This window comes from Oryctolagus cuniculus, chromosome 13 (genome assembly GCF_964237555.1).
Source record: "Oryctolagus cuniculus chromosome 13, mOryCun1.1, whole genome shotgun sequence".
In the NCBI taxonomy this organism is placed as follows: Eukaryota; Metazoa; Chordata; class Mammalia; order Lagomorpha; family Leporidae; genus Oryctolagus; species Oryctolagus cuniculus.
The window spans coordinates 77,561,998-77,585,172 of NC_091444.1; the positions used below are offsets into that span (position 1 = coordinate 77,561,998).

The 23,175-nt window shown below is 46.5% G+C and overlaps 2 protein-coding genes and 1 pseudogene across 2 annotated transcripts in view; 1 reads left to right on the forward strand and 2 right to left on the reverse strand.

Annotated features, from left to right (window-relative positions):
- LOC100359008 (F-box DNA helicase 1) overlaps positions 1 to 22,129 on the forward strand; it is an 87,978-nt gene extending 65,849 nt beyond the window's left edge. Inside the window, exons 21-22 of the transcript XR_011381591.1 lie at positions 769 to 1,045; positions 21,997 to 22,129. The gene's annotated coding sequence lies outside the window, so the exon portion shown is untranslated. The remainder of the gene's footprint in view (positions 1 to 768; positions 1,046 to 21,996) is intronic.
- LOC127487864 (interleukin-15 receptor subunit alpha) overlaps positions 1 to 23,175 on the reverse strand; it is a 41,361-nt gene that overhangs the window by 12,508 nt on the left and 5,678 nt on the right. Inside the window, exon 4 of the mRNA XM_051834760.2 lies at positions 1,924 to 2,118. Coding sequence (XP_051690720.2) covers positions 1,924 to 2,118 — 195 coding nt within the window. The remainder of the gene's footprint in view (positions 1 to 1,923; positions 2,119 to 23,175) is intronic.
- Positions 19,522 to 22,095, reverse strand: LOC138845014 (serine/arginine repetitive matrix protein 1 pseudogene; annotated as a pseudogene).

Below are 23,175 nucleotides of genomic sequence, written 5' to 3' on the forward strand. Positions count from 1 at the left end.
CTCCTAGCTTTGGTCTCGCTCAGCCTCAGCTATTGCACCCATTTGGGGAGTGAACAAGCAGAGGGACAATCCATCTCTCTCTTTCTCTCTGTGTGTGTGTGTGTGTGTGTGTGTGTATCTTCCACTCTCTATGTAACTGACTTTCAAATAAATAAATACATTTTAAAAAAAAGTAGAAAAGAAAGAAGAAAATTGGGGCCTGCGCCGGGGCTCACTTGGTTAATCCTCTGCCTGCAGTACTGGCAAACTATATGGATGCCGGGTTCTAGTCCCAGTTGCTCCTCTTCCAGTCCAGCTCTCTGCTGTGGCCCAGGAGGGCAGTGGAGGATGGCCCAAGTGCTTGGGCCCCTGCACCCGCATGGGAGACCAGGAAGAAGCACCTGGCTCCTGGCTTCGGATTGGCACAGCTCCGGCCGTAGCAGCCATTGGGGAGTGAACCAACGGAAGGAAGACCTTTCTCTTTGTCTCTCTCTCACTGTCTATAACTCTACCTGTCAAATAAAAAAAAAAAATCATTCAAAGCACAAGAGGCTGGGAAAAACAATGATTGAAGGGAGTTGGTGGTAAAAAAAAAAAAAAATGGAGGAAGCTCTGAACTAGGTGAAACCTAACTGGACTACAAGGTGTCTTCTTCCCTTCGCATCTGCCTGGTTCAGAGCCTACAGCTCCACTCCTTAATAGATTCATTCACCCAAATGACACAGAGCTTTACGGAAATGTAACTTTCCTTACAGTGGAAAGGCCCTTATTTTTGTCCTTGAATTACAGGTTCCAGTGGGTCCCAGGACAGGACAGAGTCAGAGATCCGCTCGGGGTTCCCACAGTTACCGGCCATTCCCAGCCTCACCTGGCTCCTCTATTCAGTTCTACCCAGTGCCACAGGGAGCTTGATTCCTCAGCTGGATGATTCCTTGATATGAGTGGAAGGGCTTCCTGCTTCCCTTCCCTGTGACTTCTGTTCTGAAGAGAAGGATGGGGGAGAAGGGCTATCTACCACTACACATCCCATGAGAAAGTGTGGCTCTTTGAGGAATCCTCCAGCAGAGTGAGTTCGCTATGGGACAGTCCCCTCCCAGCCCCTGCCCCATACAGGAGTTCAGAATGCTCGCCAATGTTATACAAATTTGAGAAAGCATCTAGCTCACTGCTAGACAGAGCCAAGACTCATTAAGTCAGGGCATGGGTCAATCTTTACTTTTCTAGAGGCGGGAAGGGAGGAGTAGAAGTGGAGCTTAGTATTCATGGAAATAGCACCTAGTGGCTTCCACCTCAACAGCATTTGGCTTCTTTTAGCATGTCTGTCCAGTTGTAGACTGTTTTAGGGGAAAACTTGAGAACTGTCAGATACCATACACAGTGACTAAGCTAAGGGAAACATTGCTGCACAGGTCTGTTCCAGTCCTTGGGACTGAGCAGTAATGGGAAAAACAGCAATAGTTTCCCTGCAGTCTCCTTCCTTGGGGGGGGGGGGGGACTCCCTGGAAAGCAAGTGTGCTTGTAAGCACGTATCCTTTCTGTAACCCAAATCCTTCCTCCATAAATCTCAAAGCAAGCATTCACAGTAGTGTCAGTTCATATGTACCACCGAATTCCACTGAATCCTCATACAACCTGCAGTGTGAACATGGGGTTCATTTCCTAGAAGACCATCCAGAGCTCCAAGAGATTAAGGGCCTTCCCTGAGACCTCACAGGTACGAAATGGCAGAGCCAATTGTGAACCCAGAATTGTGTGAACCAAACTCCCATGTGTCTACAACTGAAGAAGGTGTTTTTCAGTGTCCCATTGGTGTTTAGCCTCCGACTTCAACACAGAGAAGTGTGTTGGCCCTGAGATGGACTCATCTGGCCCCATACTGCACCTCTGCTCTTTGTGTGGCCTTGGCGGGGTGAAGAAGGACAAGTGTAGGAACTGGATACTTACTGATGCACTTGAGATTGGGAGTTGTCCAGTAGGCAATGTTTGTGGTTTTGTTAAACACACACTCCGTCAGGCTGGATGTCCCGGCTTTACGCTTGAAACCTGAGTTACAAACATACCGCTCCCTGGAGCTCAAGTTGTAACTCTTGACCCGGATGGCTGCATGTTCAACAGATGTGGGCGTGGGGCATGTGACACCTATAGAAGTGCAGATGAGAAGGAACAGATAAAAAGATTTCAGCTTGCCAAGAGCAGATCTCCAGGTACAGCCAACAGTCAATAATAGTATAGCCAAGGTCAAGGCTTATCCAAGGGGCCCCTCCGGATAAACCCCAGGATCCAAGCATGTAGGAGATGTTCTGGAAGGGTATCTCACTGTCTAGAGACCTTCCAGGAGCCACCCTGCATAGCTACAGACAAGAGAGTCACCAGTGACGTCCCCTCCCTGTCACCCTCCAGTCCCCATCCATCCCCAAATCCTCAGGGTCGCCCCAGGCATCCAGCTCTCTCCACTCTGCACTAAGCCTCCGGGCCCTCCTGCTGAGCAAGAAGAGCTTCCAGACCAGTCTCCCGGGAGACTTCAATCCATGTGCACCAGGCAGCCAGCATGACCTGTCATGCATATTTGATACCATCACTTTCCCTGGCTTTCCCCTGCTCGTATTTGTAGGATAAAGACTGACATCCTTAAGAAGTCTCGGAGAGTCTGCCTGATTTGGCCCCATCTACCTCTCCAGCTCTCTTCCTCCTGGCCACTCTGGTCTGGGTTTCCCCTGTGCTACTCACTATCCGTCCCCCCTACACAACCCACAGCCACCCTCCTGGCTGGTTACTATCGCCAACCCTCCTTCCCAGCTTATGGCACGAGCATTTCCCTTAGTTCTTAAAAGGAGAGGTGGCAACCAACATTTCAAACCAAGGTTGTTGGCCCATGCTTGTTTAAGATGAGGTTCTATCTGATGCCAGAAAACTCCATTGTAGCTGATGTTAAAAAGCAGTTTTTCTTTAGCCACTACAAATAACTGCTATGATTTTTACTATTTTTCTCATTGATGCAACACATGTTAGGTCTTCTCACATGTAGATGAGATGAGCAGGAATTGGTATTTGAGGCCAAGCACCACCCCGGGTATGGAAGGGGCTACCAGTAGGTTGTGTTGGAGGGAGATTCCTGTGCAGTGAGTTTTTGGTGCCTGGAAAACATGTATAAATGCCGAGTCATTCACCAGCTGAGATGCTGGCCAGAGGCCACCACTTGGCTTAACCACATCAGTTGAAAAACATAAAAATCCATGGGCTGCCTATAGCTGCCCGAGAACCTGGATATTTGGTTCCAGATTGGAAAACCGCCAAAAATAATCTCTGCTGAGCAAGCCGCTGGTGCCATAGCAGGTGGGAAGGGTGGGACTCAGACGAAAGAACTGAGCTGAAAGCATTTTTCTGTTCATGTGGGGAGACCACAGAAGAGGCCAAACACAGTGGCTGCACCGGCCAGGAAAGGACTCCTAGTGGCCTCTATGCAAACAATGGCCCATGGGCCAACCCTGCCTGCTAACCTATTTTTGTAAATCAAGTTTTACTGGCACACGGCCTCATTCATTCATTTAAGTCGTGTTGATGCCAGCTTTCACACTGCAGTGGCAGAGCAGATGTGGTGAACTGATTTTAAAGTCTAAAATGAAATATTTATTCATTGCCCAGTCCTTTCTAGAAAAAGTGCTCATTTATGCTCTAGATAGCCTTTAAACAAATCATTGCCTTTGTAGGTAAAACCAATTGCATAGTCAATCAGCACAGATCTAGAACAGTGTACAGGAGACCAAGAGTGATACAGCCCACATAAAAATGAAAACCTTTCTGCATATCAAAATCCAACCTAAGTTAAAGACAAATGACCAAATGACAAAAAAAAATTACATCTCATAGTGTACTTCCATAAGGCTAATTCTTCTCATATGTTAAGAGCTCTTAAAAATCAGTATAAAGTCCACTAATCCCATAGGAAAGCATAAAAAGATATAAACAGGACATTCACAGCAGATAGCAGCCCTTATAAATATATAAAAATCTGTTCAACCTCATTCATAATCAAAGAAATGTGGGGGCCAGTGCTGAGTTGTAGTGGGTAAAGCTGTGGAGCTGACATCCCATATGGATGCTGGGTCAAGTCCCAGGTGCTCCACTGCTAATCCAGCTCCCTGCCAATCTGCCTGGGAAAGCACCAGAAGATGGTCCAAGTGCTTAGGCACCTGTACCCATGTGGAAGACCTGGAAGAAGCTCCTGTCTTCTGGCTTCAGCCTGTCCCAGCTCTGGGCATTGTGGCCATTTGGGGAGTGAATTAGCAGATGGAAGGTTTTTCTCCCTCAGTCTCTCTGGAACTCTGCCTTTCAAAAAAATATATTTTAAAAAATGAAGGAAATGTAAAATAAAAACTATATGAGATATCACTTATCAGCTGTCAAAAGAGCTAAAAGTTCAGTCATATACTATGCTGGTAATCTATTATGTTCATATGGCTTGCACAACCCTACTGAGGCCATATCTTCAATCTCTTTATAGAGATTACAGATGCACCTGCTTTCTGACCTGACAGTTCTACTTCTATGACTCTGTCATACAGATTTATCTGCATACTTGTGAAACATTGTTGTGACACACCCTGTAAACTAGCAAGTCTATTTATAAGAATCTAATTTACAGATACGCTGGCATATTTGTGAAGTGAGTATGTACAAAGTTATTCATTATCGTATCCAGTATCTGTAAATAACCTTGTATGTAGTCAGGAGGTGACTCATCAAGCAGATTACAGTACAAACTCACAATGATGTACCACCTAGCTTTGCAAAACACACTAAGAAAACCCTTTGAGCATTGAAGTGGAGAGACCACCAATACACAGTTAAGCTTAAAAGAAAAGCAGAATGCCGTGTACTGTATGCTACTAGCAGAGAATAAAGGAGAAATAAAACCTATACATAAGGTTTTTTTTTTTTTTTTTTTTTTTGGTCTGTACATAAAGTCTCTGAAAGGATACACAAGAAACTCAGCAATAGGGCCAAGGCAGCTGAGAAAGAAAGATAAATGGAGGCCTTTTTACCTTTGAATTTTTCAATGGTACAAACACTTTGCCTATTGAAAATGCATTTGGGAGTTTTTGTAATGCCCTGTTTCTTTTCATTTTTGTCAATTTACATATTTTATTTACTCAAAAAGAAGAGAGACAGATAGAATTTCCATTGCTTGTTCACTCTCCAAATAGCCACAACAGTGGGCGCTGGGCAAGGCCAACACCAGAATCTTGGAACTGAATCTGAGCACCCAAATGGGTGGCACGGACTCAACTACTTGAGTCATCACTGGTGCCTCCCAGTGTGCACCTTAGCAGGCAGCTGGAGTCAGGACCCAAACCCAGGCACTCTAAGATGGGGTACGGGCACCCTAAGCAGTGTTTTAACCACCATACCAAATGCCCTCCCTGTAAACTCTGCTTCTCCGTCTGATTTGTACCTGTGTATTTATTACCCTTTTTTATACATGAATTCATTATGGAGTAAAAATCAAAATGTTTACCAGTGTCCCTTTCAGACTGACCAGACAGAATAGATGTTGGTGCTAATTTGGACCAGGCTGGGTGACCACCAGCTACAAATGAAAGGAAGGACCATACTGAAGAGGAAGGGCTGTGGTTCAGCCATCTGTATGTTAAGACGGTTCTAAGTATTCTAACTACTTCATAATAATAATAATAAAAGCTAGAGTCGATTTTAGGTTATCTTCCCACAGGAGGTCAGAAACCTTGGTTAGGCCTAGGGCAACACAGGAATAAATTATGCTAACAGTGGGTGTTTATTGTCAAATAAATGTGAGAAATGCAGAAGATCCTTGAATTAGGAGTTCTTGCCTTTTTCTGAGCCAGTTACAGCTGTTCAGATAAAAAAAAAAGGCCAAAAAATGTGCAGGGCCATTGGGTAGGATCTGGTCATGCTCCAGAACATAACCCACAAGTCACTTGCAGACAACTGGAGACAGGATGGAATGCACACAGCGTGAAAAGTAAGATCAGTTTTATCAGGAGAATGTTGTCCAAAGTAGCCAGAGCCAGAACAACTGAAGTTTTCTTTGACCCATAAAACTGGGTTAAAAACGACTCCTCCTTCTAATTAGAAATTGAAAGATTTCAACAAGCTTTTCACCCCAAGATTTTCTCCGATATGACACTGAATGGTTAAACCAGTGTCCTGGTGTCCCACCTGAGCATTTTCATGGGTTTCATTCCTGGGGCACCTCTGTCTAAGACACTCAGTGTAGCTGCAAGTAGACCATTGGTTTAGCAGCTGGATTATCTGCAGGTAAACTGCTGGTGTAGCGGCCAGTGAGCATGACGCTGGTGTCAGCTGGGCAGCAGACCCTGGCTCTCAGCTTTCCTGGCTGAGTCTGGAATGTGCTAGAAACCAGGCCATCCTCATCTGGAAATTTGAGCCTGTAATGACCTGAGAGTCCCGTGAACACACGACTCCCAAATGGAGGAGGTGAGCTGGCTACGTTTCCAGATTAAAAGGTGTGCAGGGACCTGGAAGGGGACGCATCATGGGAAATCCAGTGATCATTCACTGCCCGGCCTGCCATGGTGAAGATTCCAGAGCCCAGGAATGGGGATCTCCATCTGTTCTGGGAAGTGTCCTCTCTCTCTCCGCTGTGTGTGTTGGGGTTGCTGATTTCTTCTGCATACTTCCCATAAACCAGATTGTTGGATTTACCCAAACTACCCCGTGCCTGATTTCCAGCCATCTGAACCCTCTCTTGGTTGTGCAACATCTGGAGTCCGCGTTGGCTGGCCATGGAGCCTCCCCAGCAGCTTCCTTTCTCCCTTCTCATCTGCTTCCTCTGTTTGGCCCCTCTCGGTCAGAAAGCCTGAACCTCTGCCTCATTGTGGCCCAACTTCTCCTCCCTGGAGCAATCTCTGGATTCAAACATTCCCCAGCTGCTGGCTTAGGTCTGGATGCCCAAGGACAAACTCCACAATCACTGGGACGTTTATTCACCTGACTGCTGGGTTTTCGCTCGTGCCTTATACCATGACCCCCATTGGGTCGCTGGTCAGAATCGGCATGAGCCACACGTGACTTCAGGACTTGGCTGGAACAACCTGAAAGGTGCCTGGCAGCCTTCCAACAGGCCAGCCACCCACAGGTCAGCTGTCAAATTTCCCCCTCTGATTTCAAATGTCCTCACTTGCTCTCTTTCAGCTCCGTGGATGGGGAGAGGGTTGGAGGGGGGCATTTGGCATGCCTCACACCTGAACCCACCTAAACCACAACAGCTCAGTGGGTCGCTCACTGTAGGTTTTACCTTGATTTACCTGGTCTCGGGAGAGAAAAATGCGTTGTTTCACTTTCGTTTTTGTTTGTAAAGATTTATTTGTTTATCTGAAAGTCAGAGTAGAGTTACAGACAGAGGGAGAGACAGAGGTAGAAAGATCTTCCATCCATTGGTTCACTCTCCAGATGGCTGTAATGGCTAGGCCTAGGCCAAGTTGAAGCCAGGATCCAGGAGCTTCATCTGGGTTTCCCACGCAGGTGCAGGGACCCAAAGACTTGAGCCATCTTCTACTGCTTTCCCAGGCCATAGCAGAGGGCTGGATCAGAAAAGGAGCAGCCAGGACTCGAACTGGGCCCATATGGGATGCTGGATCTGCAGGCGGCAGATTTACCCGCTACACCACAGCAACAGCCCCTTAGGTATTATCAAATACGCAAATACACTGTTATTAACTCTAGGCACCATGCTATACAATAGACTACTAATTTACTTTGAAATGAGATCATAAAATAATTTTTTTTGGACAGGCAGAGGGGACAGTGAGAGAGAGAGAGACAGAGAGAAAGGTCTTCGTTTTCCGTTGGTTCACCCCCAATGGCTGCTGCGGCCAGCGCACCGCGCTGATCCGAAGCCATGAGCCAGGTACTTCCTCCTGGTCTCCCATGTGGGTGCAGGGCCCAAGGACCTGGGCCATCCTCCACTGCCTTCCCGCGCCACAGCAGAGAGCTGGCCTGGAAGAGGAGCAACCGGGACAGAATCTGGCGCCTGGACCAGGACTAGAACCCAGGGTGCCGGTGCCGCAGGCAGAGGATTAGCCTAGTGAGCTGCAGCGCCGGCCCCATAAAATAATTTTTTTAACTTACTAGTTTTCTTAAACTACTAATTCCTATCAGAAAGGTAATTTGAATGTTCCCTTAGAAAAGAAACCTAGCATTTAGTCTTCTCTCTTTCTCCTTTCTTTCTCTTTTCCACCCAATCTTTGAATAGTACTTTGCCTGAATCTCTTTCAAAACAGTTTTATTCATGATCTAGCCCTCAAGCTCAATTTTGCCAATAGATCTTAATTTATGCTCTGCATCTGCTCCTCTCTCCTGGGTCACCTTTTTTCAGTCTTCACAGTTGTGTGCTGCTTTCAGATTCAAGACATTTGTCAGCAACTTGGCCTGGGAAAGCGGTGGAGAATGGCCCCTGCACCCACGTGGGAGACCCAGAAGAAGCTCCTGGCTTCGGATTGGCACAGCTCTGGCTGTTGCGGTCATCTGGGGAGGGAACCAGCTGGTGGATGACTGACCAATCTCTCTCTCTCTCTGCTTCTCTGTAACGCTGCCTTTCAAATAAATCGATCAATGCTTACGCATTTCAATAAATGTCCATCTTAGATGCAGGGCAAGTACTACCAAGCTCAGCTCCTCAGCTCCTCAGCCCTTCTGTCAGGTATTATTGTGATTGCATGCATATTTAGTTAAAGAAACAATACTCTTTCCATGTTGAATAGGAAAAAATTTACAGCAACTGTGTTTGCTGAGTACACGTTGAGATACAATGTTTTCAAGTGAAAGTGAGCCTTGGCCAGACACTAAGTAAGCAATGACTGCTCTTAGTCTGTAGACTTTCTTCCCAAGTCCATCCAGGTTGTTTGAGGGTAAAGGTCTAAAGTCGTTGTTATCTCTCCTTTTCTTCTTGATAATCTACAGAAGCCATCAAGTTCAAGTTTCCTACAGTTGAAGGAAGAATTTTCAACCATAGAAAGGGAAGGGAAGATTAGAAATTATACCTAATGATGTTGGAGTTGATTTGGGGTTGGGGCTATCCATATGTAATCACTTTGTGTGTGTGTGTATATGTGTTTGTAAATGTGGTATGTGGGTACTTGAATGTGCACATGGCCTTTTTGCAGAGAATAGTGTCCACCCCGATCTCTTATTATTGCTGGGGAAAAGTGAGCTCAACCATGGTGACTGTCAGAATAAAATCATGAATGAGGCAAACCTCTGCCCTCCTCCTTCTTTCTCATCAAACAAAACAGTGAAGTGGGACCTCAGACAGACAGATAGAACAGCTTTATTGTTGCTGCACAAGTACTCAGAATCAATGCACATGGGACATGATAGTTTATCTGGTCCATCCACAAACCAATCAGTGGCTTCTGTTAAATAAAAGAGTAAGGGAATAAGTGAATGGAACGCATGGAGGTTTATGTACAGAGTCCTGAGCGTGGCATTCAAAGCTGAGTGGCTGGGCAAGCCACTCACTCACACTGAATTCCAGTTTCCTTAGGAAGGAAGCGAACTCAGTAATTCACAAGTCGGCCTTGAGGTCTCAAGGCTTCACTGACTGCAGATTGCACTTTGTGAACTGTGGCTCAAATGGAAGGAATTTTCCTCCTCATCATTACTATTATTGATTAGCCGCTTCAGAAACTGAAGGGCGATGCCCAGAGTCAAGATGACTCAGGCTTTATGTGAGCAATGGCCACAGGGAATAGGAAGCTGGGGAACAACTCAGAGGGTCACAATCCAGGGTTCGTCTACCGCCTGCCTGAGTATCAGCAATCAAGGATCTCAAATGGTGCGGAGCCCATCCTTCCCTTCCTGCACAGATCAGACTGCCAGACGGCAGGAAATAGAGGAATGACAGAGGCCACACACAGGCCAAGTCTCCTCCCTCTCTTCTCTTTTTCTTCTCCTCCTCTGCACACTGCCACCCTGCAGCAAACACCAACACTGTGGCTCTCCCTCAGTTTGTGATTCCCCCAGGCTCAGTCTGTTAATGCACTGGGTGCTGTGGCTCCAGGTTCTTTCCCCTCGGTCCTTGTCAGCCACTACTCACTCCAGTCCTGGGCCAGCTCCACTCTCAGGCTCCTTCCCTCCCTGACTCCTCACAGGTTCATTGGTCACTCCCCTCCCTCCTGAATTTGGTTTTACCACACGATGTGGTGCTTAATTACACAGTATTTTTTTTCTGAGAACCTGCTCTTGTACAAAGGCTTGGCTGTCCATCTGCACATACCCCCTTGCTACCATCTGAATAGAATTTGTCTCCTAAAGGATCATGTGCTAGGGGTCTAGTCTCCAGTGGCATGGCATTGAGAGATTGCGGGACCGCACTGGAGGTCATTAGGTCATTGGGATGGCACCATCCTTGGAAGGCGTTAATGCCTGTCTCAGAGGAGTAGGTTAGGTCTTACAGAACTGGCCTGGATACCATGAGAGTAGGTACTTACAAGGGGGTTCAAGTTTCTTGACTCACTTTCTTGCTTTATCTCTCCAGGCTGTTGTCCTTCCCCTTCCCCTCCCTCTTCTTCCTGTCCTCCTCCTCCTTTTCTCTCCCTCTCTCAGCCTCTCTCTGTTACTCATATCCTCAGACCACATGATGCTCTCTGCCATGACTCCCTCACCAGAAGCTGGTGCTAATGCCATGCTCTTGGCCCTCCAAAACCGAGAAACAAAATAAATTTCTTTTCTTTATAAAATACCCACCCTCAAGATATTTTTTAAAGATTTATTTATTTTACTTGAAAGAGTTATACAGAGAGAGAAGGAGAGGCAGAGAGAGAGAGAGAGGTCTTCCATCTGCTGGTTCACTCCCCAATTGGCTGCAATGGACAGAGCTGTGCCAATCCAAAACCAGGAGCCAGGAGCTTCCAGGTATCCCACACGGGTGCAGAGGCCCAAGGACTTGGGCCATCTCTACTGCTTTCCCAGGCCATAGCAGAGAGCTGGATCGGAAGTGGAGCAGCTGGGACTCGAACCGGTGCCCACATGGGACACCAGCACTGTAGGTGGTGGCTTCACCTGCCACACCACAGCTCCGGCCCCTCTCAGATATTTTGTTATAGAAAAGCAGACGTGGACATTCTTTCTTAATTCTAAATTGATGATCTCTGTCTCTTCTTGAGAAGTTTCTCCTCTACCAGAAGACTGGGAATCTCCCTCCCCCATATAGGAATTCCCATGGCAAGCTTGGGAGAAGGAAGTAGATGAAGAGTTGTTTCCAGTCCCCAATGTACCCACTGTTGAATGAGATGAGCACATGGGAGAGTATATCTCAGTCAATAATAATTTGAGGTGGGTAAAGCATTCCTGGACACAATGAGTCAAAATGATAAAGGTGGGCAGGCATTGTGGCTCAAAAACAGTGGGTTGAGCTGCTGCTTGGGACATCCACACCCCATATCCAGTGCTGGTACAAGTCCAATCTACTCTGCTTCTTCTGTTCTTACTAAGGTGCCAGGGAAGGCAGTGGAGGCTGGTCCAATTGCTTGGGTCCTTGCCACCCATATGGAAGATGACCCCAGCTGGAGTTCTGGGCTCCTGGTTTCTACCTAGCCCAGTTCCAGCTGTTGTGGGCATTTGGGCAGTGAACCACTGGATGGGACATCTCTCTCTGTCTCTCCCTTTCTCTGTCACTCTGCCTTTCAAATAAAAATATAAATAAATCTTTAAAAAAAACCTTATAAGGAAAAATTGACCATGCAAGCTCATGAAATGAAAGAAGTAAAAGAATCATGTCAAAAAAATATTTGCAATATTTTTAATATGTAAAGGAATTCTTATAAAATCAACCAAGTATCCTAATGGAACAGCAGCCAAAGGGCATGATGGGAGATTCACAAAAGAAACAATAACTACACCCATACAAAAAAAAAAAAAATCCCAAACCCACTAGTATAACTCTGTTTGAATTCCTTGACCTCTGCTCTTGCTTCTGAAATGTAACGATCCTAAACCAGCTTCCTTTCTTTTAGGTGAGGGGTGTGCATTATCCTTTTAATGGGGTTGGGGATCTCCAACTTCAGACTGTTCTTCAATCCAGCACCAGTTGCGGAAGCTTCTTCTCTGGCAGAGAGGTAGTGTTCTGTCCATTTCCTGTGTCAAGCGCTTGTCCAGCTGCTGCCACCACTGGCTACCATTCTGGTGGGGACACTGCTGCTACAGCAATGGTGTGGGATACTGAGCCATTCCAGTCTCCCATTGAGTTGTGTTTGGGTTTGGATTTTGCTGTTGCTTCAGCCTACAACTGGCTCCACATTCCTCCAGTATTACCCAGCACTTACAGTGGGGGCTGCAGTGTCAGAGGGTTTTTCTCAAGATTCCTGCTCCACCCATCTTTTGTTCTTTCTATGTGCCCAAGCCACCGAGAGAGTATCTCCCCACGTTCTCAGTCACCTCATCCTTCTCTTGGTACAGACAAATGTGTTCACTTGCCTGGGGCTGTGGGGCTAATGAGGGGGAGTGGCTTCCATTGCTCTAGTCCAGCCCCAGTCCCAGGCAGATCTTGTGTGTCAGGGTCTCAGGTTTGAAGCTTCCTTTCATGACAGCAACCTCTCCAGTGTATATTCAGCAAGGGGCAGTGGCAAGGTTAGTGCGAGAACTTCTTTGGCCCTCTTCTAGCACTGGTAGATCTCCATGAGCTTTTTCTATAGGACCCTGAGACCCACCAAGCAGTGTGAATTTATGTCTGGATGCATCCTTATGCCATAAATCTATTTGTCTGTGTCTCTTGACACCAATACCCTGCTGTTTGCTTACTGTAGCTTCATGATAAGTATCTAAGTCAGTGTAAATCTTCTTACTTTGTTAACTGCTTTCACAGTTTAGTCTTCTTGGGGTCAGCGCTGTGGCATAGCAGGTAAAGCTGCCACCTGCAGTGCTGGCATCCCATATGGATGCTGGTTTGAGTCCTGGCTGCTCCACTTCTGATGCAGCTCTCTGCTATGGGCTGGGAAAGCAGTGGAAGATGGCCCAAGTGCTTGGCCCCCTGCACCTGCATGAGAGAACCAGAAGAAGCTCCTGGCTCCTGGCTTCAGATCAGTGCAGCTGTGGCCATTGTGGCCATTTGGAGAGTGAACCAGTGGATGAACACCTTTCTCTCTCTCTCTGCCTATGCCTCTCTGTAACTCTGCCTTTCAAATAAATAAATAAATCTTAAAAACAAAAATAAAGTTTAAAAACAAAAATAAATTTAGCCTTCTATGTCCTTTACTGAATATTAGAATCAATTTATTAATTCTGAAAAAAAGGAAAAAGCCTACTGAAATTTTTATTGGAATTGCATTAAATTTACATTAAGTTTAAGGGAAAACCAAGTGATCAATTTCAGTTCAGAATCGATCATAATGAAAGGACTAAGAGTCAAAGGGATCACATAAACAAATCTAGTGCCTGCTAATACTAACCTATAGAATAAATAAAGGGGAGAGCGATCCAACATGGGAAGTGAGATACACAGCAGACTCATAGAATGTCAGATGTCCTAAACAGCACTCTGGCCTCAGAATCAGCCCTAAAGACATTCGGATCTGGCTGAAAAGCCCATGAGAGTATTTCAGGCATGGAAAGCCAAGACACTCTGGCAAAAACAACAACAACAACAACAACAACTAAATGAAAGATCTCTGTGAGTGAGATCCCAGTGGAAAGAACAGGTCTTCAAAGAAGGAGGTACCTTTCTCTGAAGGGAGGAGAGAACTTCCACTTTGACTATGACCTCGTCTAAATAAGATAAGAATCGGAGAACTCAAAAGGCTTCCATAGCCTTGGCAACTCATGACTGGAGCATAGGGAGATTACTGATGCCATAAACAGGAGTGTCAATTTGTAAAGTCAACAACAGGAGTCACTGTGCACTTACTCCTCATGTAGGATCTCTGTCCTTAATGTGCTGTACATTGAGATTTAATGCTATAACGAGTACTCAAACAGTATATTTCACTTTGTGTTTCTATGTGGGTGCAAACTGTTGAAATCTTTACTTAATGTATACTAAACTGATCTTCTGTATATATAGAAAATTGAAAATGAATCTTGATATGAATGGAAGGGGAGAGAGAGCGGGAAAGGGGAAGGTTGCGGGTGGGAGGGAAGTCATCGCGGCGGGCGGGGGGGAGCCAATGTAGTCCATAAGCTGTACTTTGGAAATCTATATTCATTAAATAAAAGTTTAAAAAAAAAAGTTTAGGGGAAAACCAACATCTTACTAATATTGAATCTTCTCAATACCCAAAGGCACAGTCTCTCTCTTGATTTATGTAAATTTGCAATTTCTCTCAGAAATGTTTATAATTTTCAGCATATCAGCATTGGAGATCTTTTGTCAAAAGTGTCTCTAACTATTTCAGCTGTTTATGCTAATACAAATGATAGTTTTATTTCAAATTACTGTTGCTTACTCCTAGTATTTTTTTGGATATCCACAATATCTTTATTGTTTCTTTAATATGTATTTTTATTTATTTGAAAGGCACAGTTACAGAAAGAGGGAAAGACAGTGATCTTGCATCTGTTGGTTCATGCCTCAAATGGTTCCATGGCCAGGGCTAGGCCAGGCCCAAACAAGGAGCCTGGAACTCCATCTGGGTCTCTTATGTGGGTGGCAGGGACCCAAGTACTTGGACCATCTACCACTGCTTTCCCAGGTGAAATCAGCAGGGAACTGGATCAGACATGGAACAACTAGGACTCAAAATGGAGGTCACATGAGTTGCCAGTGTCACAGGCAGCAGTTTAATTTGTTGTGACACAACACCTCCAGCCCCTTTATTCTCTTTAAATAGTTTAAATTTTTATTTATTTATTCTAATTGTATTTGAAAGGCAGACAAACCAACAGAGAGATATCTTCCAACTACTAGTTCACTCTCCAAATGTCCACAACACATAGGGCTGGGCCAGGCTGAAGCCAGGAGCCCAGCACTCAATCCAGGTCTTCCCCATAGGTGACAGGCTTCCAAGTACTTGAACCGTCATCTGCTGTCTCCCATGGTATGCATTAACAGGAAACTGGATCAGAAGCAGGGGAGCTAGTACTGAACCAGGCACCTCGATAGGGGACGCGTGTGTCCCAAGTGGCAACTTGACGACTGTGCCAAACACCTGCCCTTAAGTAATTGTTTGACACATATTTATGCGTGTGTATGAAGTACAGCACTACAGCTCAATGTACGATGATCAAATCAGAATAATCAGCATCTCTACCTCCCGTTTTGTCATTTTTAGTGCTGGAAGCTTCTGGACTCTTCTAGTTAGTTTGAAATATGTCATACATTATTGTAGGCTTTGGTTACCCTACGGTGCTGATGAACACCAGAACCGGTTCCCCCTTTCTAACTGTTGCTGATTACCTACTATTCTTACCTGCCTACATGGGAACCAATACAAATGTTCTTCAATGGTTTGTGATACATTCATACAATGTCACATTGCTCAGACATAAGCAGAGTGAATAGCTTATGAAAAGAAAAAACATGAACATATATCAAAAGCACTATTTTGTACAAAAGTCAAACACCAAAGAACACACTATAATCTGTTCCACTCTCTGAGGTTCAGGAACTGGTGAAAATTATATATGTTACTAGAAATCAAAACAGAGCAGCATACTGTGCGGGTGAGAGGCTACTGATGAACTTACAGGGGTAGCAGATAGAATTAATAGATATAATTCACATTGAGAGGGTGTTGGGTGATCTAGAGAGGTATAAAACTTTGAAATGTGTTAAGATCATAAACATCATGGGCACATTTCAGTATATTTAAATTTTATCTTGATAAAATAGCATAAGAAAGGAGGCAAATAAGGAAGATCATTATGTAACAATGGAGGCAAACGTCTTCAATTTCTCAAGTCTACTACCAACCACACAGCTGACCAATGCACAATGCCAGGTGCCAGCTGGGTTCTGTACAAATGTTGGAACGTCCCCAGGCTTTGTTGTGGCTACTGGATCCACAGTTACTGAGCAGAGAGCCCCATGGTGGGGCTGTGATGGGCTGAACTTTGAGAAGCTGAAGGAGCTGATTGTGCAGCTACTGTCCAATAACCTGAGTCTACAGTTCATTTTCTACAGCTTCCGGGGGAAGACCCTGAAGTGCTTGTCTTTGGTTTATTCGTGGGTGTCTTATTTTTGCTCAGCCTTGTTATGTCTGTTAGAAGTTGGCTTCAGCACAGTGCGCCGGCCGCGGCGGCCACTGGAGGGTGAACCGACGGCAAAGGAAGACCTTTCTCTCTGTCTCTCTCTCTCACTGTCCACTCTGCCTGTCAAAAATAATAGTAAAAAAAAAAAAAAGAAGAAGTTGGCTTTATGTTGAGAAAAATAACAGGAAAAAACCTTGGCTTCACTAAGGAGGAATGGCAACTTATCAACAAGGTCAGTGCTGCTAAAATGAAACATGCAGCCATTCTGTCAACCTTAGGGAACACCAGGGTAGATACAGGGTCTTCATGTACTCCCAGCCTTGCAAATATTTACAGAGAAGTGAGGAGGGCAGCACGAGGCTGGTGGAGGAATTAGCTTCTCTGATGCAAGAACTGAAGGAAAAGAGATCCAAACACTCCTGACAGGAAGAGGAATCTAGGGAGATGCTAAAAACGTGCAGGGCCCTGGAGGAGGTCGTGAGAATCACATCACAAGGAGCTTTTGCAAAACTGCCAGGAGGCCAAGAGCCAAGTCCTCACGAGTGGGCCTGGGTTACAAACCAGTACCGTCCCCTCTCCTCCACTCAGGCCTTCTGAGCTACAAGGTTCTCTCTGCACCCACTTACACTCCATCTGAGGGCCACTGAGGCCCGTGGGTCCAGGGTGTGCCTTCCTCATGGGCTGGTCACTCCAGAATTAATTTCCTTCAGCATGAAGGTCACGGTGGAGGAAAGGAGCAATGTGAGCATCCGAGCATCTGTGTGAGGAGTGGTTCCGCCCTTTGCAGGACAAGCAGTGGCAGAGGAGTGTGTTTGGCTGGGAAAGTTGCATGGGTGTTTCTGGAAGAGGAGCCCTTACATCACGTAGGAAGACCTAGAGCCCAGAAGGCCACTCACAGCTCAACCTATAAATATAATGAGTCATCAGAGAGTGGAGTTACTGTTTCAGAGAAGGTGTCCATGGTCCTGGCAGATTCCACAAGATAAATTCAATGAGTCTGTTAGTGGGTGCGTCCTCCTTAGGTTCCCCAGTACCAACAATATCACAAAAAGCTTCACTGGTGACTACCTAAGCTTCTCCCCACAACTTGGGGCTTAAGTAGTGCAGAGGCCTCACACTGGTGTCTTTTCCCAGCATGGACATCTCAGACAGCCAGACAGCCCTGCAGAGCTGGAGGGATTTGTTCTGAATCATTCCATGAAGTCATGGTAAGGCAGGGAGTGTGCTTACTGGGTTTTATTGTGGAAAGATGATGCCAACTGATATCTGACCTGGGGACTACCAGTGTTTGGGTTTTCAATTCTTTTATTTTAAGGCTTAATTTATTTATTTATTTGGCAGGAGATTTATTGACAGTGAGAGAGAGAGACAGAAAGGTCTTCCCTCTGTTGGTTCGTTCCCCAGATGGCCGCCACAGCCAGCACTGCGCCGACCCAAAGCCAAGAGCCAGATACTTCCGCCTGGTCTCCCACATGGGTGCAGGGGCCCAAGCACCCGGGCCATTCTCCACTGCCCTCCTGGGCCACAGCAGAGAGCTGGACTAGAAGAGGAGCAACCAGGACTAGAATCCGGCACCCACATGGGATGCCGGCACTGCAGGTGGAGGATTAACCAAGTGACCCACAGTGCCAGCCCCTAAATATTTATTTATTTTGAAAGTCAGAGTTACAGAGAGGGAGAGAGATCGATCGTCCATCGGCTGGTACTCTCTCTAGATGGCACAATGGCCGGAGTTGAGCCAGGCCGAAGTCGGGAGCCAGGAGCTCCATGCAAGACTCCCACGTGGATGAGGGGCCCAAGCACTGGAGCCACCATCCACTGCTTTTCCCAGGCCATTAGCAGGGAGCTGATGGGAAGTGGAGCATCTGGGATACAAACTGGCACCCACGTGGGGTGCGGCATGGCCAGGGGCAGCTTTCTCAGCTACACCACAAAGCCGGCCCCTGTGGCCATGTCAGGTTACCTTCCCAGAGTTAGATTGTCTCATAGCTACACTGCAGACAATACATTTAATCACTAGAAATCCCCTCTGTTTTTTGAAGCCTTAATCCCATCTTTTCATACTTCATTTTTTTAATTTCAAATTTAGAAATTTATTCTGTTTAATCCACAAGCTTTATATAGCTTTAGTTTAAAAAAAATCAAGAAACAGGCCGGCGCCATGGCTCAATAACCTAATCCTCCACCTTGCGGCGCCAGCACACCTGGTTCTAGTCCCGGTCGGGGCGCTGGATTCTGTCCCAGTTGCCCCTCTTCCAGGCCAGCTCTCTGCTATGGCCCGGGAGTGCAGTGGAGGATGGCCCAAGTCCTTGGGCCTGCACCCCATGGGAGACCAGGATAAGCACCTGGCTCTTGCCATCGGATCAGCGTGATGCGCCAGCCACATTGCGCCGGCCGCGGCGGCCATTGGAGGGTGAACCAAGGGCAAAAGGAAGACCTTTCTCTCTGTCTCTCTCTCTCACTGTCCACTCTGCCTGTCAAAAAAAAAAAAATCAACAAATAAACAACAACAAAAAAAGTGAAACCAAGACACTATTTCAAAGTCCGGGCCCTTCCAGCCTTCCAAATACAAGAGCCTGAAAGCTGTATATACCAATTGGAAGAACAAGACAAAAATATGATGGAGCCATGACATTTCATAAAACAAAATTTTATATAACTGAAGGATCCTTCCTGGGACTAGTTAATTGCCTTTACAAGAAAGAAAACAAACAAACAAAAAAAGAACACGCCAGAACAGAATAGAATGAAATTCCAGTGTTCCAAATCAACTTGTTCCACATGGACAGAGACCCACAGTGTCCTGGCAATGACGTGGCTTTGCTGTCTCTTCTGAGAGCTCCAACCCTGATTCACTTCAGCAGAGACTCCACAGGCAACAGGAAAGATTGTGGCATTAAAATACTCACTTATACTTATGTGTAGTTCAACAGTGGTCTTATTTCTGGGCGAGCTTACAAACCATGAGGTTGGAAGCATAACTTACATGGGTGGTAAGAGACTCAAATGAGAAAAGGTAAATAAAAAAAGAAAGAAAAAAAGAGAGTGAGAGGAACCCCTTTGGAAATAGCCAGGGGCATTTAAACGAACCATAAGAATGCCAACAATATTTAAACCCCCTTTTTTAAAAAGGAGATTTTTTTGGCTTAAAATATTTCACTCTAAATGAATGTATGTCAGCTGTCAATGAAAGAATGTCACTAATACACTGTGCACACCTTTTGCAATGTAAATCCATGTCCTTTTTTTTTTACATGGTGAACTTCAACCTAGCAATTATTACAACAAATGTTATAGTCTAAAGCTCAAAAACAAGTTAGCAATTTCGAAATTGAATTGCGTACAAACTAAAATGGACATCCTAAGAAACGTTTCCACCTAGGGCTGTGGGGACACCTGAGCCTTCCGCATGGACCGCAGGGCCTTCTCCCGCAGGTGCTTCTCTAGGTCATCAAGGTTATCTTCAGCTTCACTTTCAGTCTCCTTCCTGGGCTCCAGCGCTGCCTCTGCTTCCTCCTGTGCTGAGGTGGTCGTGGCAGCAGCGACAGCTGCAGGGTGACGGCAGCAGCAGCCGCGACAGCCGCCGCTGCCACCGCCTTCTCCTTCTTGTGCTTCTTATCGTTTATGTGTTTCTTGTCCTTCCTTTTCTTCTTTTTCTTTCCACCTCCTTCTTGATCTGAATTCCTTGCCGGTGACGGGCTTGGTGTTGGGCTCTTAGCCTTTTAGACCGGTACCGCTGGTGACCAGTTTGTAGAGGGCGTCTGAGACTGGACAGGGGACGGAGGTGCTGGAGGTTTTTTAGCTGCTGGCTCAGGAGATCCAGACACAGATCGGGAGGATGAGACCCTCCTTACAGACTGTGGGCTTGGAGAGGCAGTCTTTTTAGGCTCCGGAGTCCGGGAGACTCTCCTAATGGGCCTAGTACTTGGAGATGGAGACCGCCTTCTTTGGGGTGAGGACGACGGTGCTCTCCGCGCGAGTGGAGGGCTGGAGGAGGTCTGAGGAACTCGAGGCCGAGGGGAAGGCGAGTGCCCTTTGTTTGGCTGTGGCGAGCGGGCTTCCCGGGTGGAGCGGCTTGGGGAAGAGCCTTTCCTATGCTTGGATGACAACGAAGGCGAGCGTCTCTTGGTGACTGGCGAGCTTCTCGGTTTGGGAGGTGGAGAATGCGAGACTCGCCGCTTTGGTGGTGGAGATGGCGACGCCCTCCGTTTTGGAGGGGGTGGAGGAGAAGCCGTCCTTCTCTAGGGAGGTGGAGAAGGGGTGTATCTCCTCTGTATGGGAGGGGAGTACCTCCGAGGGGAAGGCGAGCGCCGGCGTGGCGGTGGAGAAGGAGTCCTTCGTCGGGGCGGTGGTGTAGGAGACCTGCGCGGGAGAAGGAGAGCGCCCCCTTCTGGTGGGTGGTGGTGAGGGACTTCTCCTCCGTCTACCACGAGGGGAAGTCTCTGGGCGCTTTGGTGGCGAGGGAGAGGCACTCCTGGAAGGGAAATGTCTCCGCCACCTGCCTACCTCACCATTCTTCACGTGGGACCTTTTGGGTCGCTCATCTTCTGAGGAGGAAGAGGAGCCAGAGTCAGATGAAGACTGCTGGTTCTGTCGTCTATACTGGCGTCTCTGCTGCACAGAATCTGCTGCAGCCATTTTGCCACCTTTGTCTTCTTCTGATTCAGATAATTCTACTTTTCTAGGTTCCGGTGCTGGTGAAGGGGATTCTCTTTTCTCAGTGCCTTTATGCTTTGCCACTTTACCTGCAGTTCTCCCTGGAGACACAGAAACACGGCTTTTTCTCGTACGGTTTGACTGCTGGGGTGTCGGGGAATGGCGAGTTTTTGGCGGTGGAGTTGCTGGAGGGGATGGCCGGTGCCTTCGCCTTGGAGGACTCGCGGAAGGAGATAGCCTGCGAGTTTTTCGAGGGGGACTGGATGTCCTCTTAAGAGGTTTCTTTGGCGGCGACCGGGAAGGAGATGAAGAGGATGATGAGCTACTTCCAGACAAGGATGCTGACGAACGTCGTCTTCGTCGTACTGGAGATCTGCTCCTCCTGTGCCGTGGCGGAGGAGGCATTCGTCTTGGAGGAGTTCTTCTCCGAGGGGATGGGCGCCTGCTTGGGCTTGGCCGTCTTCTAGGCGAGTGTGATCTTGATCGGGATCCATGGCGCCGTCTAGGTCGAGTGAGAGAAGGAGAGCGAGACCGCGTCCGTGACCTTGATTTGCAACGTGACCGAGATCGTGCTCTGGTCTTCTCCTTTTCCTTTTTGGAATTTTTTTCTGGAGAAGGTTCTTTAGGTTCTGGTACAGGTTCAGGCTTGGGAACTTTTAGGATGTCACTAGTCGAAGTTGCCTCCTGCACTGAGGGATCCGGGAGCTCGGGAGTTCTTTCCTTCGTTTCTGGCGCGGGGGAAGGACTCCGGCTCTTGGTTCTTCTCGGGCTTCGAGACCGTTCACTTTTTTCTCTGCTGCTTTCTTTGTCTTCCTTATCCCTCTTATCTTTGACTTCATCTTGCTTTTTCATAGATGCCAATTTTTCTTGCTCAATCTGTCCTTGTTTTATTTCTTCTTTCTTCAGTTCCAGGAAAGCAGAGGGGATTCCAGCGATGTTTTCTTGTGCACTTAACAGCAGAGGCCACAGTTCTCCCATAAATTCTCTAGCATTTTTTCCATTCAAAAACCCAGTCGGGTTGATTTGCATCATTTTAGAGTCTGGATTCTTCACTTCCAGCTGGTTGAATATAAACTCAATCACAACATCATCTTCAAACCCAAGGATTTCCGTTACTCGTTTTGTTATCCAAGGCTTTATAACTTCCAAATTTACTTTGCTCATGTCCACCTTTTTTTCTAGGCATTCTGCAAACTTCACCTGCTTCGGTAGTTTCTTCTGTTTCTTCCTGAACCGATTATCCTGTTCCGCACTTGTTCCGCGGAAGAATCCCGCGTCCATCTTGCTGCCTCGCTCAGAGATCGCTCCCTATCCCAGGGTGCTCCGCGCCGCCACCTGATACTTCATTTACAGTTTGTGTATAATACTCTCACAACATTGTTCCCCAGTTAGTCAAGGTAAGTAGTCTCACTTTGTTTATAATATTCCATGCCTCTTGAAGGTGCTGCATATATTTTGCAGTTCTATGATACTCTCACAGCTGTAAGATCCACATACAATAGGTATGACAGTAGTGACATTTCTGACATTAGTGGCTTATGCATACATAGGTTGGAATGGATGCAGTAACAAAAACTGGAGTCAAAGTTTTTGGCTTTTTGAAATTAGGCAGCAACAACAAAAATTAAACAAATAAAACCATATACAGCAAGCCCTAACAATCACTCTCCTTCCCAGAACCTGTGTATCTTTTTTGTCTATCAGGTCAGTCTATGAGAATTTAATACAAGCGAAGGGCCCTGGCCTAGTCTCACATCCAAAATTTAAAAGTCTTCTGGTTAGCATGCCTCTCCAACTCTTTTAAGCAGTCAGAGTCCTTTCCAACACCTTCTTCCATGTAGTCTACCATTCAGACGCCGGCAACGTGCTAAGTGCAGTGGGATCCAAAGGAGTGCGAGATGTGGTTCCTACCCTGAGAAACTCAGTGTGGAGCGGACATCCAAAGGGCCAAGGCGTCTGCACTCCCATTAATCCTTTCTCCTTCCTTATTTTCCAGCTGCAATGCCAGCCAAGAAAGCACTCTTACTTTTGGCATTTGCTGTAAGTACAAACTGCACCAGGCTCACTGCCCAAACTCATCAACTCGGTTCTTCCTTCCTCAGGCACATAACTCTGCTTTCCAACCTGCCTCCTGTGTGGAAGGCGAATTTCATCAAAGCTCATCCAATAACAATGACTGGAAAAGCACTGGAAGAGTTGAGTGAGTATAGATTGCTAAGCAAATAAAAGAAAGAGTGATGTTCCCTCTCCCCCAGCAACAAGAAGTCAGTCTTCCCCAAAATTTCCAAGCATTCAAATCACATCAACCATGTGTAGTGAGTAACTGAGAGCATTTTATGTTTACTCATTCAGTTTGATAAA